General features: G+C 46.1%; 1 protein-coding gene across 1 annotated transcript in view; it reads left to right on the top strand.

Annotated features, from left to right (window-relative positions):
* arsg (arylsulfatase G) overlaps positions 1–12,053 on the top strand; it is an 87,120-nt gene extending 75,067 nt beyond the window's left edge. Inside the window, exons 10-11 of the mRNA XM_041216708.1 lie at positions 501–591; positions 10,358–12,053. Of these exons, the coding sequence (XP_041072642.1) occupies positions 501–591; positions 10,358–10,635 (369 nt within the window). The 3' untranslated portion in view covers positions 10,636–12,053. The remainder of the gene's footprint in view (positions 1–500; positions 592–10,357) is intronic.
* The last annotated feature ends 1,416 nt before the right edge of the window (positions 12,054–13,469 follow it).

The raw sequence follows: 13,469 nt of genomic DNA on the forward strand, positions 1-13,469 counted from the left end.
TAGCATCTCTTGGCAGGACAAGAAGCCCTGGAGTATGCTAATTCCATCAGCATACACTCATTGCTGAGCCAGCGACATCTGTACTAGCTCATTCATTGGATGGATGTTAGCTGTACACGGGCAGGGTGAGATTTCCAACAGCAATTAAAAACTAAATAAAAATTTTTAAATTTCACTAATAACATGTTCCTGCTCGTGTGACCTTAATTAGGCCTTAATCAGTTAGCCAGGGTGAAATCACAGTGGTGGCCTGATCGCGGGGGGCGGTCGGCTTCCCAACCGCTCCCGCTTGCCCTCACCGAGCCCGCCTGATGAGGGCAAAATTCTGCCTAGGAATTCTTGAATCAGTAAATGCATTGAATCAATATTTACTGCAGTTTTTCTTTTGTTTAACCTAGTGCTGTAAATGGTAGCTGGAGCAAGCCACTGTATCTAATTTTTAATTTAAAAGTAGAAATGGGTAATATATAATGATCTCCTGACTCTTAATTATATTCTAGGCTCTATTCCATCCAAACAGTGGAGCAGCTGGACAATTTGGGGATTTGAAGACAATACGTCTAAAGCAGTACAAAGCTTTCTACCTCACAGGTATAGAGAATAACCCGACATGTTAAGCAAATGCAACTTTTTATTTTAGTTATGTATCTCAGGATTCATTTTGGATGGCTATAATGAACTAAACATCATTAACGATAATGCAGTAGTACATGCAGCAAACAGGTGTGCTGATTGAAGTGCAAAGTTCTGGCAGAGCTTTGAGAGAAGTAACAAGTTTTTAACATGTTCTAATTTGTTCTTTACATTCTGTCTCATACAACCATAGAAAAGTTGTGGCACATTCAGCTCATCGTGTCAGCAACAGCCAAAAGAACGGAAAAAAAACTAGCTGCTCATTTTAATCCTACTTTCCAGGTTACAGCGCTGCAGTTGCAGATCCAGGTACCTTTTTAAATGAGTTGAGCATTTCAGCCTCAACCACCAATTCAGGCAATGAATTCCAGACACCCACCACTCTCTGGGTGAAAATGTTTTTCCTCATATCCCCTCTAATCCTTCTACTAATCACTTTAAATCTGTGTCCCCTGGTAATTCACCCCTCAGCTAGGGGAAACAAGTCTTCTTGTCTACCCTATCTAGGCCCGTCATAATTTTATACGCCTCAGTTAGATCACCCCTCAGCCTCCTCTGTTCTGAGGAAAACAACTGTAGCCTTTCCAATCTTTCCTCATTGCTGCAATTTTCAAACCCTAGCAACATTCTTGTAAATCTCTGTACTCTCTCCAGAGCAATTATGTCCTTCCTGTAATGTGACCAAAACTGTACACAAAATTCCAGCTGTGGCCTAACCAGCATTTTATACAATTCCAGCATTACATCCCTGTTTTTGTATTCAATACCTTACCCAATAAAGGAAAGCATTCCATTGGCTTTATTCACCACCTTATCCACCTGTCCTACCACTTTCAAGGAACTGGGGACATGCACTCCAAAGTCACTCACTTCCTCAACCCCTCTCCATATCCTCTCATTTACTGAGTATTTCTTTGCTTTTTTTGCCCCCTCCCCCAAATGCATTACCTTTCTCTTTTCCGGATTGAATTCCATTTGCCATCCTTTCCACCCACTCAACCAAACCATTGATATCATTCTGGAGACAACAGCTATCCACTTCACTCTCAACTACACTGCCAAATTTTGTGTCATCTGCAAATTTCCCGATCATGCCTCCCACATTTAAATCCAAATCATTAATCTATACAACAAACTGCAAGGCCCCAACACTGAGCCCTGTGGAACGCCACTGGAAACCACTTTCCATTCGCAAAAACATCCATCGACATTAAACTTTGTTTCCTGTTGCTGAGCCAATTTTGGATCCAACTTGCCACCTTCCCCTGTATCCCATGGGATCTCACTTTTCTAACCAGTCTGCAACGTGGGACATGTCAAATGCCTTAGTAAAATCCATGTAAACAACATCCACTGCAATACCCTCATCAAAACGCCTTGTTACTTCCTCAAAAAATTCTACTGCATTAATAAGGCATGGTCTTCCCCTAATAAAACCATGCTGACTATCCCTGATCAATCTGTGTCTTTCTAAGTGACAGTTTATCTGTCTCTCAGAATTGATACCAATAACTGAAGTTATTGAACTTCACCACTGAAGTCAGACTGACCGGCCTATAATTTTCTGGCCTATCCCTTGTACTCTTTTTAAATAATGGTACAATGTTCACGGACCTCCAATCCTCTGGTATCTCACCTGCATCTAGTGAGGATTGGAAAATGATCCTCAGAGCATCCGTATTTCCTCCCTTAATTTGGCAGTACCACCCTTTTTCTTTTTGGGGACATGTCTACACTATGCTTGTTGAATCTTGCTTTTGAATACCTCCCACTAATCTGACACTGTTTTCCCTTCTAGTAGCTGTATCCAGCCCACTCTCACCAGTTCACCTCTCAGCTTTGTAAAATTTGTCTATTTTTGTCCTTTTCCATAATGATGCTAAATCTAACTATATTATGGTCACTATCTCCAAAATGGTCCCCCACTGCTACTTCATCCACTTTCCCAGCTTCATTTCCCAAGACTTAGGGCAGAATCACCCCAGATTTGCACTAACTGCGGTAGCAAGCGGGTAAAATGACATTTTACCCACCGGCCGCAATGGTGGCTTTTCATGCTGTATTGTCCCAAACCGGCTACGTTAATTGTGCATTCCTGGGAAATACGCCGGTTCCATGGTGGGCAGACTCTCATTCACCCACCACGCCATCACCTCACTGCTTCATCATGCTGGGCACAATATTTAAAGTCCAGCCGCATGCACACCTCTCAGTGCTTCCAGCCCACGACTGCTGCAAAGAGGACATGGCCCTGAAAGACAAAAAGACTGCAGCCCTCAGGTTCAATGACAGGTTCCTCGAGCACCTTTTGGATGCAGTGGAGGCTCGTCATGTTGCCCTCTACCCCCACTTTGGCCGTTGGATGGGCAGCAACTTCACTAATCTGACTTGAGAGGCAGTGGCAGTGTTAGTCAGCACCACTGCGCTTAAAAAGAGAACAGCCACCTAATGCTGCAAGAGGATGAATGATCTCCTCCATTCCGCCAGGGTAAGTCACTCTTCTCATCACTCTCAACTACACGCTCTCAAACACATTGCACATCCACAGGGCCCTCACTCATTGCTGGTTCAAGGGACATAATCATTCACTCTCTTGCACACACCTTCATTCACCCCCTCCATGGGACCACTCACCACCTACACATATCAGGCATACTTATCATCTGGGCTGGCAGCCGTCCTGCTTATACTTTCTCCATCTCTATTCATGCAGGACAAGCTGGCACACAACAAGAGGGAGAGGTCGCAAACCGGTGGAGGAATGTCTGAAATCAAGCTCCTCACAGACTTTGGAAACAGCCATCCAGCAGGCCGATGAGAATCTGGACCATTCCTGTGCTGTCGGTGAGATCAGCAGTGCTCAACCAGGTGAAGATCCAGCAGTGCAACATCCATCAGACAACCATGCTGTGACGAATGTGTCCTGTTTCACAGGCCACTGCCACACACTAAGTATCTCCCTATGCTTCCGCATCTGGGAAATAGCTGACAGAGTCCAGGGCCCATAGCCTCCAATCAAGCCCCGAAGAAACCTCTGAAGAGGAATCTGAAGGTATCCTCCTTGAAGTTGCATCACAGCACTCACCCACACCCCCTGCCAGCGCAGAGATACGCACCTCAGTGGGACCTAGCTTTACAGTAGCCACAGGATCACAATCTGGTGATCAAACTGCACTGTCCGATTCGCAACAGGCGGCGGCAGCATGGACTTCCCAGGTGTCCAGCATTCAGAGGACTGCTGCAGGCCAGAAATCCACTGAGTCCGAGTCAGATGATGAGCCTCTAGACTCGGTCATGTCACAGTTGCTGGAGTTGCAAAGGCAAGCTTGGGAACATCAAGAAGGGATGTCTGCTGCACTCCTCAGATTGCAAGGCACAATGGAGAAATCCATCCGCCTTCAGGCTGAGGTGATAGCACCAGCATGCTAATGCATCAAGGTCAACACTGGTAGGATGGTGGCTGCCATGGAGACCTTGGTCCTGGAATTCACTCCTACACTACTACGCAGCCTCAACTCCATCGTTGACCCCATAGTTAGCCTCTAACAGTGTGCATGCAAGCTGATGCGGGACAGCTCAATCTTACTCCAGCTACCTCTTCTCAAGGAGTCAGCCACGGGCCCTTGGGCACCCATAGGGAGGAGGATCGGCAGGTGTACTCACCCGGGGCCTTCCAACCATGTGAATCCAGGAGTGTCCGGCCTATCTGAATCCCCTTTGTCTGTGACCTCAGCAGCTCCAGCTCCACAGGCCATGAAGGGTGCCATTGCCACACGCAGGCCCTCCAGGTCTTGGCTCTCCAGAGGACTCCAGCCAAGATCATCACAGACAGGGCGTAGCAGTCTGTGGATGTCCGAGGAGCACCAAGACGTAGCGGCAGAGTTAGGAAAGTTAAGAAGAATTAGTTGCACAGCCTGGGTATGGGTGTTAATCAATTGTACATACTCTTCACTATTGTCAATAAACTCCCAAGAATGTTTCCCTGCCTATGGCCCCTTGTTTTGATGAGCAGTGTTGGCGTCACTCAGATGTGAAACCTTTCTGTACAAGATAACGACAGATGTCTCAGCCCTGGGCCTCTTCCCTGTGCTTTGTGCGGCCTTCAGACCAAAGTGATGGTCTAGCCTCACAATTCTTGGACATATACTGATGTCTGCACCTTGACGGTGCTTGCCATTGCTGCCAGAATGTTGTGGGCAGGCGTCACAGAATACTGAGCACCTTTAAGGTGGGGCTGGCTCCCATCTCTTCAATAACTGTGACCAGTGACGCTGTGCTCCTGAGGGGTCAAGTGCCAAAGGCAGGCAAAGGATCAGATGCTTTTAAAGTTTCATGGCTGGGTCTTTATGATATGACCCTGACTACAGAGCACAAGCAAGCTGCCCTCAGTCAGACAGGAGTCAGATATTCTCAGAGGCTATGTGAAGATCTATGGAGTGTTCTTACTGCATGTCATTTTCATGAAGCTATGAATGTATATAATGTCACTGGAAATTCTTTTTTGAATAGAGGTTTAGTCTGTGGCTGTGTCTGTGTGTGTTTTAATTGGATTAAAGCAAGCTAGTCTGGGTGTTTTGATGTTTAGTATTTTTGAGAGGTAAACACAGAGGTAGAGGACATTTGCATTTTGTTGAATAGAGCATTCAAAGATTGGGGGTGAAATCTTGCACCTAGCTAGGATATACCAATCAATGCTTATATTAAAAATAAAATTGGTACTATGAAAAGGGTTTTATTGTTAGAAGAGGTGGAGTTCAAAGGCCCTGATGATACAATGAAAATTTACATTCAAAGGAGGATGCTGGGTATAACAGAAGAGTGGTTTTGTGTGTGCAGAGCAGAGGCATGTAAGGTCAAAGCCTGTAAGCCTACAACTGTCTGCAAAGGAACTAAGGTGAAAGGAATTAATTTTGAATTTGTAGGATGAAAATTCTTTGCCTGGCGTCTGCTTGAAGTCTATGGGTTGCTGTTGCCTTAGTGGAGGTTAGTTTGGGAATTTGTTAAAAAGTTATGATAGTAGTAATTTGTAGTCATGTGTATATGTTTAACTTCTGTAAATTAATAAGTGCTTCATGTAGCTTGATATAAAAACCTCTCGAGAACTGGTGGTCTTATTCCTGAATTTAGAACTGTATCTCAAACATACCACTTGAAAATATAGGTTATGACAGTTGTTTAAAGTTTCCCTGTGGGATTTTAAATAACTCAGCTTTTAACAACTGCTGTGTCATAACAGTCATCATCATCCTTCTATATTTGAGCAACTATTAGAGCCTCCACTGCGTCTCCATGATAGTAGCACAGAGGGCAATTGCATTGCCATAAGCCAGACCGGAGTCAAACATTCATAGATGCAATGTGAGAATCTATGGTGTCTCTTCACTGCATGTCGCCATCATCCTCCAGCTATGTGGGCTTCCTAAGCGCACCTGCCTTGTCTGGCCAGTGTGAGGGCGCCATCGTCACTTTCGAGGACCTCCACACCTTCATTCCCAAGCGTCATCCTCAATGGAGGAGAGCTCCACTCCACCATCTCCTCCTCAGCCAGCTTCTTGCCCCGTTGCAGTGATAGATTGTAAAGAGCGCAGCAGGTGGTGACAATGTATGATACCCTTTGTGGACTATATTGAAGGGCTCCACCAGACCGGCCCAGGCACTGAAACCTCATTTTCAGCATCCGAATGGTCTGCTCCACCAAGTTGCAAGTTGCAAGTTGCAGCTTGAACCTTCGTTCTGCTACAGTTTGAGGTTGCCGCACAGATGTCATCAGCCACAAACTCTGCTCCTTTTCCCCAAGGAGCCATCCCTGCAGCTTCTGTGGATTCTGGAAGACTTCAGAGATCTGTGACCAATTGAAAATATAGGAGTTGTGCACATTCCCTGTAAACCATGCGCAGACCTACAGGATACATTTGTGGTAGTCGCACACCAGCTGCACATTCAGCCAATGGAAACCCTTGCAGTTGACATAGTTGACTGTGTTGCAAAGGCGATCTGAGCAAGTGCAGTCGATGGCACCCTGCATCTTTGGGAAACCTTAGATCTGTGCAAATCCAATTGCTCTTGCATCCTGGCTGTCCTGGTCCCAGGAGAAATGCACAAAGTTGTGTGCCCTCGCAAAGGTGACATCCGTGACCTCATGGATGAATTTTTGGGTGGAGGCTTCTGATATCCCACAGAGGTCACCCGTGGAGCCCTGAAATGAGCCACTGGCATAGAAATTGAGCGCTGCAGTCATGTTCATGGCCACTGGCAGCGGATGCCCTCCATGTCCCCAAGGCGCCAAATCCTGCAGTAGCTGGCAGATGTGACCAGCCAGTTTCCTAGACATGCGCAAGTCTTTGGCGACCGTCCTTGGTCATTTGTAGGAAGGAAAGATGGTGTCTATAAACCCTAGCTAGGCACCGATCAGCGATAGCCCGCTGTGGCTCTTTGACAGTGTATGTGGGAACCCCAGCCACCCTTTCTTCCAGAAGGTGCTGCTCCCCACTCTGCGCAGCCGGGCTCCTCAGTCGCTCTCTTTTCCATTGCCTTCGCTCTCTGAAAGCCGCAAGACAGACAACTAGGTCACCAGGCTCCATGATGGTGATGTACTCCTTCTGCAGGATGAAAGAGAGAGACCTGTGGGTTAGCATGGGTGCACTAACAACCTCTCTTAGTTAAGTCTGAAGGCCCCTTAACACATCCCAGAGAGTGCTGGCCACCATGTGGATGGTCAGAGATTAGTGCCCTGCATGGCTGCCCAAAACCTCACCCACCTCCGCCCCAGTGCATCTGAATGATCGATGGCAGCTTTGCCCATTTGCTGTGCTCTCAGCTCAGGCGCAGGCATTCTCCTAACCAATGCTGCAAGGCTGCAGCTTGAATCATGAGGGAGACTGGTCCAAACCGGGATGATGACATTGTAAGTGGCTATGAGCACCTCCACCAGTGACTGCTCCATGGCCAGCTTTAGCAAGGAGATTGTACAAGGTGTCCAGTCGTCCAACTGTTCTGCAGTCCACTAAAACGCTCATTAGTTTGCAATCTGTGCCTCAGAGTGAAAAGCTCTGGAGCACTTGGTGGCACTTTGATGCCTCTGTGTTGCTTGAGTGGGCAGAGAAGCTAGAGGCCTGACTCCAATCATATCAATATGGCTGCGCCTGAACTGTCTCAGCTGCAAAGCAATCGTCACTTTATTCAAGGTTTTCCTGATGTGTGGCTGCTTCCCTCGCCCACACACACCTCCCCACTCTGCACTGAAACCAATTTTTGGCTTTCTCGCCATTTTGTCAGCTCATGCCAGTGAAAACACCTGATGCCAGTGGGCACAGAAAATACCAGCCTAAGTCTAGAATTGCGCCCCCTCTCGTTAGGTTGTTGCGTGCTGGCTAAAAAAGTTCTCTTGAATGCAGTTCAAGAATTTTGTGCCTTCTGTGGCCTTCACTTTGTGCCCGTCACACTGATCCCAACTGATTTTAGGGTGGTTGAAGTCTCCCAACTATTACTGCCCTATTGTTTTTGCACTCAGGCATTTGTCAACATATTTGCTCTTCTAACTCTTTTCCACTATTTGGGGGTCTATAGTACATTCCTAGCAATGTGGTTACCCTTTTTTTAATTTCTGAGCTCAACCCATATGGCCTTATTTGATGATTCATTTAGTATACCACCTCACAGCTGTAATTGATTCTTCAACCAATAATGCTACATCCCCACCTTTTTTATCCTCCCTGCCAACCTACCTGAAAACTGTATATCCAGGTATGTTGAGCTGCCAGTTTTGCCCCTCTTTATGCCAAGTTTCCATTATGGCAATGATATCATGCTGCCACTTGTCTATCTGTGCCGTCAGCTCATCAGCTTTATTTGCTATACACCTTGTGTTTACATACATTCCTTTTAACACTTCCAAATTCCTGTGCCATACATTTTTTAACCTGTGCTTTTGTCTTTCAGAGTCACTCACTAATTTTCTGTCTCCCATTCCCTATTCTGAATTTGCCCTCAGGTTCCCATCCCACTACCAATTTTCTATCTCCCATTCCCTGCTCTGAATTTGCCCTCAGGTTCCCATCCCACCACCAATTTTCTATCTCCCATTCCCTGCTCTGAATTTGCCCTCAGGTTCCCACCCCCATACCTATTTTCTGTCTCCCGTTCCCTGCTCCAAATTTGCCCTCAGGTATCCAGCCCCCTGCAATCTAGTTTAAACTGCACCCCCTCCCCTCCAAACAGCACTAGCACATCTCCCTGTGAGGATATTCATCTTATTCCTGTCCAGGTGTAGACCATCCAGTTTGTACAAATCCCACCTTCCTCAGAACCAGTCCCAATGCCTAAGAAATCTGATGCCCTCCCTCCTACACTAGCTTTCCAGCCACGTGTTTAATCACTTAATTCTGCTATTTCTATACTCGCAAATGGGACTGGGAGTAATCCTGAGATTTACTGCTTTAGAGATCCTGCTTTTCAGTCTCCTTCCTAGCTCTCTAAAATCTGCTTTCAGTACCATATCCCCTTCCTACCTAAGTCATTGGTACCAACGTGGACCATGACCTCTGTCTGATCTCCTTCCCCCAGAAGAATGTCCTACAGTTGCTCTGTGTCACCCTTGGCTTTGGCACCAGGGAGACAACACATCATCCTGGAGTCACAGTCACAGCCTATCTGTTCCCCTAGGCAATGAATCTCCAATCACTACTGCTCTTCCTTTCTTCATCCTCTCCTCCTGTACAACAGGGCTGCCTGTGGTGCCACAAACACAGCTCTGACTGCATTCCTCTGAGGAACCAATGCCCACGCCAGTATCCAAAACGGAAAACTGATTGGCAAGCAGGACCCCAGGAGACTCCTGCACTACCTGCCTAGTTCTCTTGGACTGCCCGGTGGTCACCCATTCCCTTTCTGCCTTCAGGCTGCCAAGCTGCGGTGTGACCACCTCTCTGAACATGATATCCATGTAGCTCTCAGCCTCGCGGATGCACCACAGTGACTCCAACCGCTGTTCGAACTCAGAAAGCTGGAGCTCAAGTTTCTGCAGGTGGTGACACTTAGTGCACATGTGGTCATCTCGGACACCGGTAGCACCCACAGCTTCCCACATATTTTGGAAGCTTTGATTATTTTCTCTTCACAGAGGATTTGGGTGTTCGTTTTGTTTAAAAGTGTGTTTTTTTAAAAAAAAACAAATTGAATTTGCAGCTTTAAACAGCACTGAGATGGAAGGGAGCTTGAGGTACAGCCTCAATGCAGTTCTTTCCTTTCAGCAGTCAGTGCGTGCCAGTAATTCCAACACCTATGCAGTTTGCCAAAGTAATTGAGGCTTGTACGTATTTAATCTTGATTTTTATGCAGCTTCATGGACTGTGACATTCATGCGTCCTTGTTAATTGAAAGCGTGGAAAATCAAACCAAGCTCACTCGCACTGCCTCAAACACTATATGCTCAGCCAAAAGCGGCCACACTTACTGCAGATTAAGGCAACGTTCTAACTTTCTGCTGCACAGAAGTAGTGGTCACTCCTGAAATCTTCACTTGGTGTATATAAGATAATAAATGCTTGAAACCTTTGGCCTACCAGCTTTGAGGAGATATTGAGACTGGGATAGTAGAATTGTGAAGTTGCCATCATAAGCATTGTACTACCTAGGTGGCTTTTAAATATGTTGTTAGGTTCCAGCAGAATTGGGACATAGAATTGAGGATGAACACTCACAACATATTGTTTTCTCTTGATTTTAGGTGGTGCCAAAGCTTGCAAAGGTAAAAAAGGGCCAGAACAACATCATGACCCACCTCTGATTTTCAATCTGTTGAACGATACCGCTGAACTCCTACCTTTGGACCCTGTTACTCCGGAGTACCGTGCTGTCCTACCGCAGATAAAGGTGACGCTGAACAACATTCTCTTGGACATCTCTACAGATAACATCTCCTTGGCCGATTATTCACATGACCCAGCTGTGATTCTGTGCTGTCAACCAAAGCATGTAGTGTGCAGGTGTGAGAACTGGACCTGAATCCCCTTTCTTTATTTTAATTATTATTATTTGGAAAAGGTGGTTGGTGAAATGACAGGGATTTCAAACTTGAAAAAGAAGGGAAATAACTGCTAAAATTGGGCAATAAAATTCTGCATGGTAAGTATCTCTTAAATCAGCAAATATTCCTTCATATATCATCACATAGATTTAAATGGATTATATATAAACTAAATAATAAAATAAATTGAAGTCATTTAAAGCATTATGTCCAGCAAACATAAGAGCATGTATTTCTGGTGTGCTGTCTGACTGGTGTAAAATGTTTTATTGACAGTGCTGTGGACCAGCTGGGTAAGAGATATAGCAGAAACTCACATTTGGCAGCTGCCTATCGTACTTATCAACTACCTTGGGAGTGTTACAGCTCCCTCATGGAAATACATTCCAACTGCTCCCCATGCAGATCCCCACTGGACCTGATCAATAATCTCAACCTTTCATACAGCCTCATACATAGCTCCAGACTTGTCTTGCACTCCTGTATTTCATGGCCTGACTGAGCTGAGGATCTGCATTCCAAAACCCAAAATGTTCCATGGAAAGGACCAAACACATGAGCCACAGATGAATTAGGGGAAAGCTATTGAGTGCAAACTCACATCAGACAATCCACTGGCAGAAACGGGTGACCTGCCAACTGAGAATGAAAGAAATGACACTACCAGTTTTTACTGCATCTATTTGTCTCCCATTCCCAGTCACGCTGTTCTGTTTGAGATGCCTCTCAAAAATCCACAATAACTCTGGCTAAGTCACATGTTGCTGAGGTCAACTAAAGTGTGGAATCCTAAATTCTAGAGATGGGTTACAGTGGGGGAACAAGGAACAGAGTGCTACTCAAATCAGTAGGCTTGTGTCAGGCATAGGTAACCTCCAGTATCAAGCAGAAAAAAGACTAAAAGTTTGCTCATAGTTGGAAATGGGCGGAAAAATGCTCGTAAATCCGACTAAATATACAGCCTATAGTGAAGGTTTTACCTTTTTTTACTTTATCGATACTTTGTATGTTTACAATCACAATTTTTGGGGAGAGCCATTAGAAGAGAAAACTGGGGATTATGAGATTATATACTCCCTTACCTCATCCATACTTTATCAAATACACATTGGCTTATTTTATGGTATGTCAGCCAGTGCAGGAAAAAAGGAAAAAAGGAAAAAGATTCTGTGGAAGGCAGAAAGCTACAAAATTAATGACTCAGGTTGGACATCTCTAAAAAAGAAGCTACTAGGTCAGCATTAGAAGGATTCAGAGTAGAAAAATTGGTCCTCACTGTGCCCATTAAAGCAGAGGAGAAAAACCCAGTTTAACAGGGCTATGTTTCATGCCCCAAGGATGTCTGAAATACGTTTGATGCCCCGCTAGTCTTTCCACCCCACCCCCACTAGAGCTGTACCCGAACAATCCCCATCCACCACTACTCTCCTCCGTCTGGCTGAACTTGTTCTCACACTGAAAAATTTCTCCTTCAACTCCTCTCACTTCCTCCAAATAAAAGGTGTGGCTATGGGTACCTGCATGGGCCCCAGCTATGCCTGTCTCTTTATGGGGTATGTGGAACATTCCTTGTTCCAGTCCTACTCCGGCCCCCTTCCACAACTCTTTCTCCGGTACATCGATGATTACTTCGGTGCTGCTTCATGCTCTCGTCGGGACTTGGATAACTTTATTAATTTTGCTTCCAATCTCCAGTCCTCCATCATTTTCACGTGGTCCATCTCTGACACTTCCCTTCCCTTCCTTGACCTCTCTGTCTCAATCTCTGGTGATAGACTGTCCACCAATATCCATTACAAGCCCACCAACTCCCACAGCTACCTCGACTACAGCTCCTCACACCCCGCTTCCTGTAAAGACTCCATCCCATTCTCTCAGTTCCTTTGCCTCCGTTGCATCTGTTCTGATGATGCTACCTTCAAAAACAGTTCCTCTGACATGTCCTCCTTCTTCCTTAACCGAGGTTTTCCACCCATGGTCATTGACAGGGCCCTCAACCATGGCGGGCCCATCTCCCGCGCATCTACCCTCACGCCTTCTCCTCCCTCCCAGAAACATGATAGGGTCCCCCTTGTCCTCACTTATCACCCCACCAGCCTCCACATTCAAAGGATCATCCTCCGCCATTTCCGCCAACTCCAGCATGATGCCACCACCAAACACATCTTCCCTTCACCCCCCCGGCAGCATTCCATAGGGATTGTTCCCTCCGGGACTCCCTGGTCCACTCCTCCATCACCCCCTCCTCCTCAACCCCCACCTATGACACCTCCCCATGCCCACGCAAAAGATGCAACACCTGCCCCTTCACTTTCTCTCTCCTCACCGTCCAAGGGCCCAAACACTCCTTTCAAGTGAAGCAGCATTTCACTTGCATTTTCCCCAACTTAGTCTACTGCAATCGTTGCTCCCAATGGGATCTCCTCTACATTGGAGAGACCAAACGTAAACTTGGCGACCGCTTTGCAGAACACCTGCGGTCTGTTCACAAGAATGACCCAAACCTCCCTGTCACTTGCCATTTTAACACTCCACCCTGCCCTCTTGCCCACATGTCTGTCCTTGGCTTGCTGCATTGTTCCAGTGAAGCCCAATGCAAACTGGAGGAACAGCACCTCATCTTCCAGCTAGGCACTTTACAGCCTTCCGGACTGAATATTGAATTCAACAACCTTAGATCTTGAACTCTCTCCTCCATCCCCACCCACTTTCTGTTTCTTCCCCCTTTCTTTTACTTTTTTCCAATAATTTATATAGATTTTTCTTTTCCATTATTTTTAAATCTTTTATGCCTCCCCACCTCCACTAGAGC

Source organism: Carcharodon carcharias, chromosome 22 (assembly GCF_017639515.1).
Source record: "Carcharodon carcharias isolate sCarCar2 chromosome 22, sCarCar2.pri, whole genome shotgun sequence".
NCBI classification, from domain to species: domain Eukaryota; kingdom Metazoa; phylum Chordata; class Chondrichthyes; order Lamniformes; family Lamnidae; genus Carcharodon; species Carcharodon carcharias.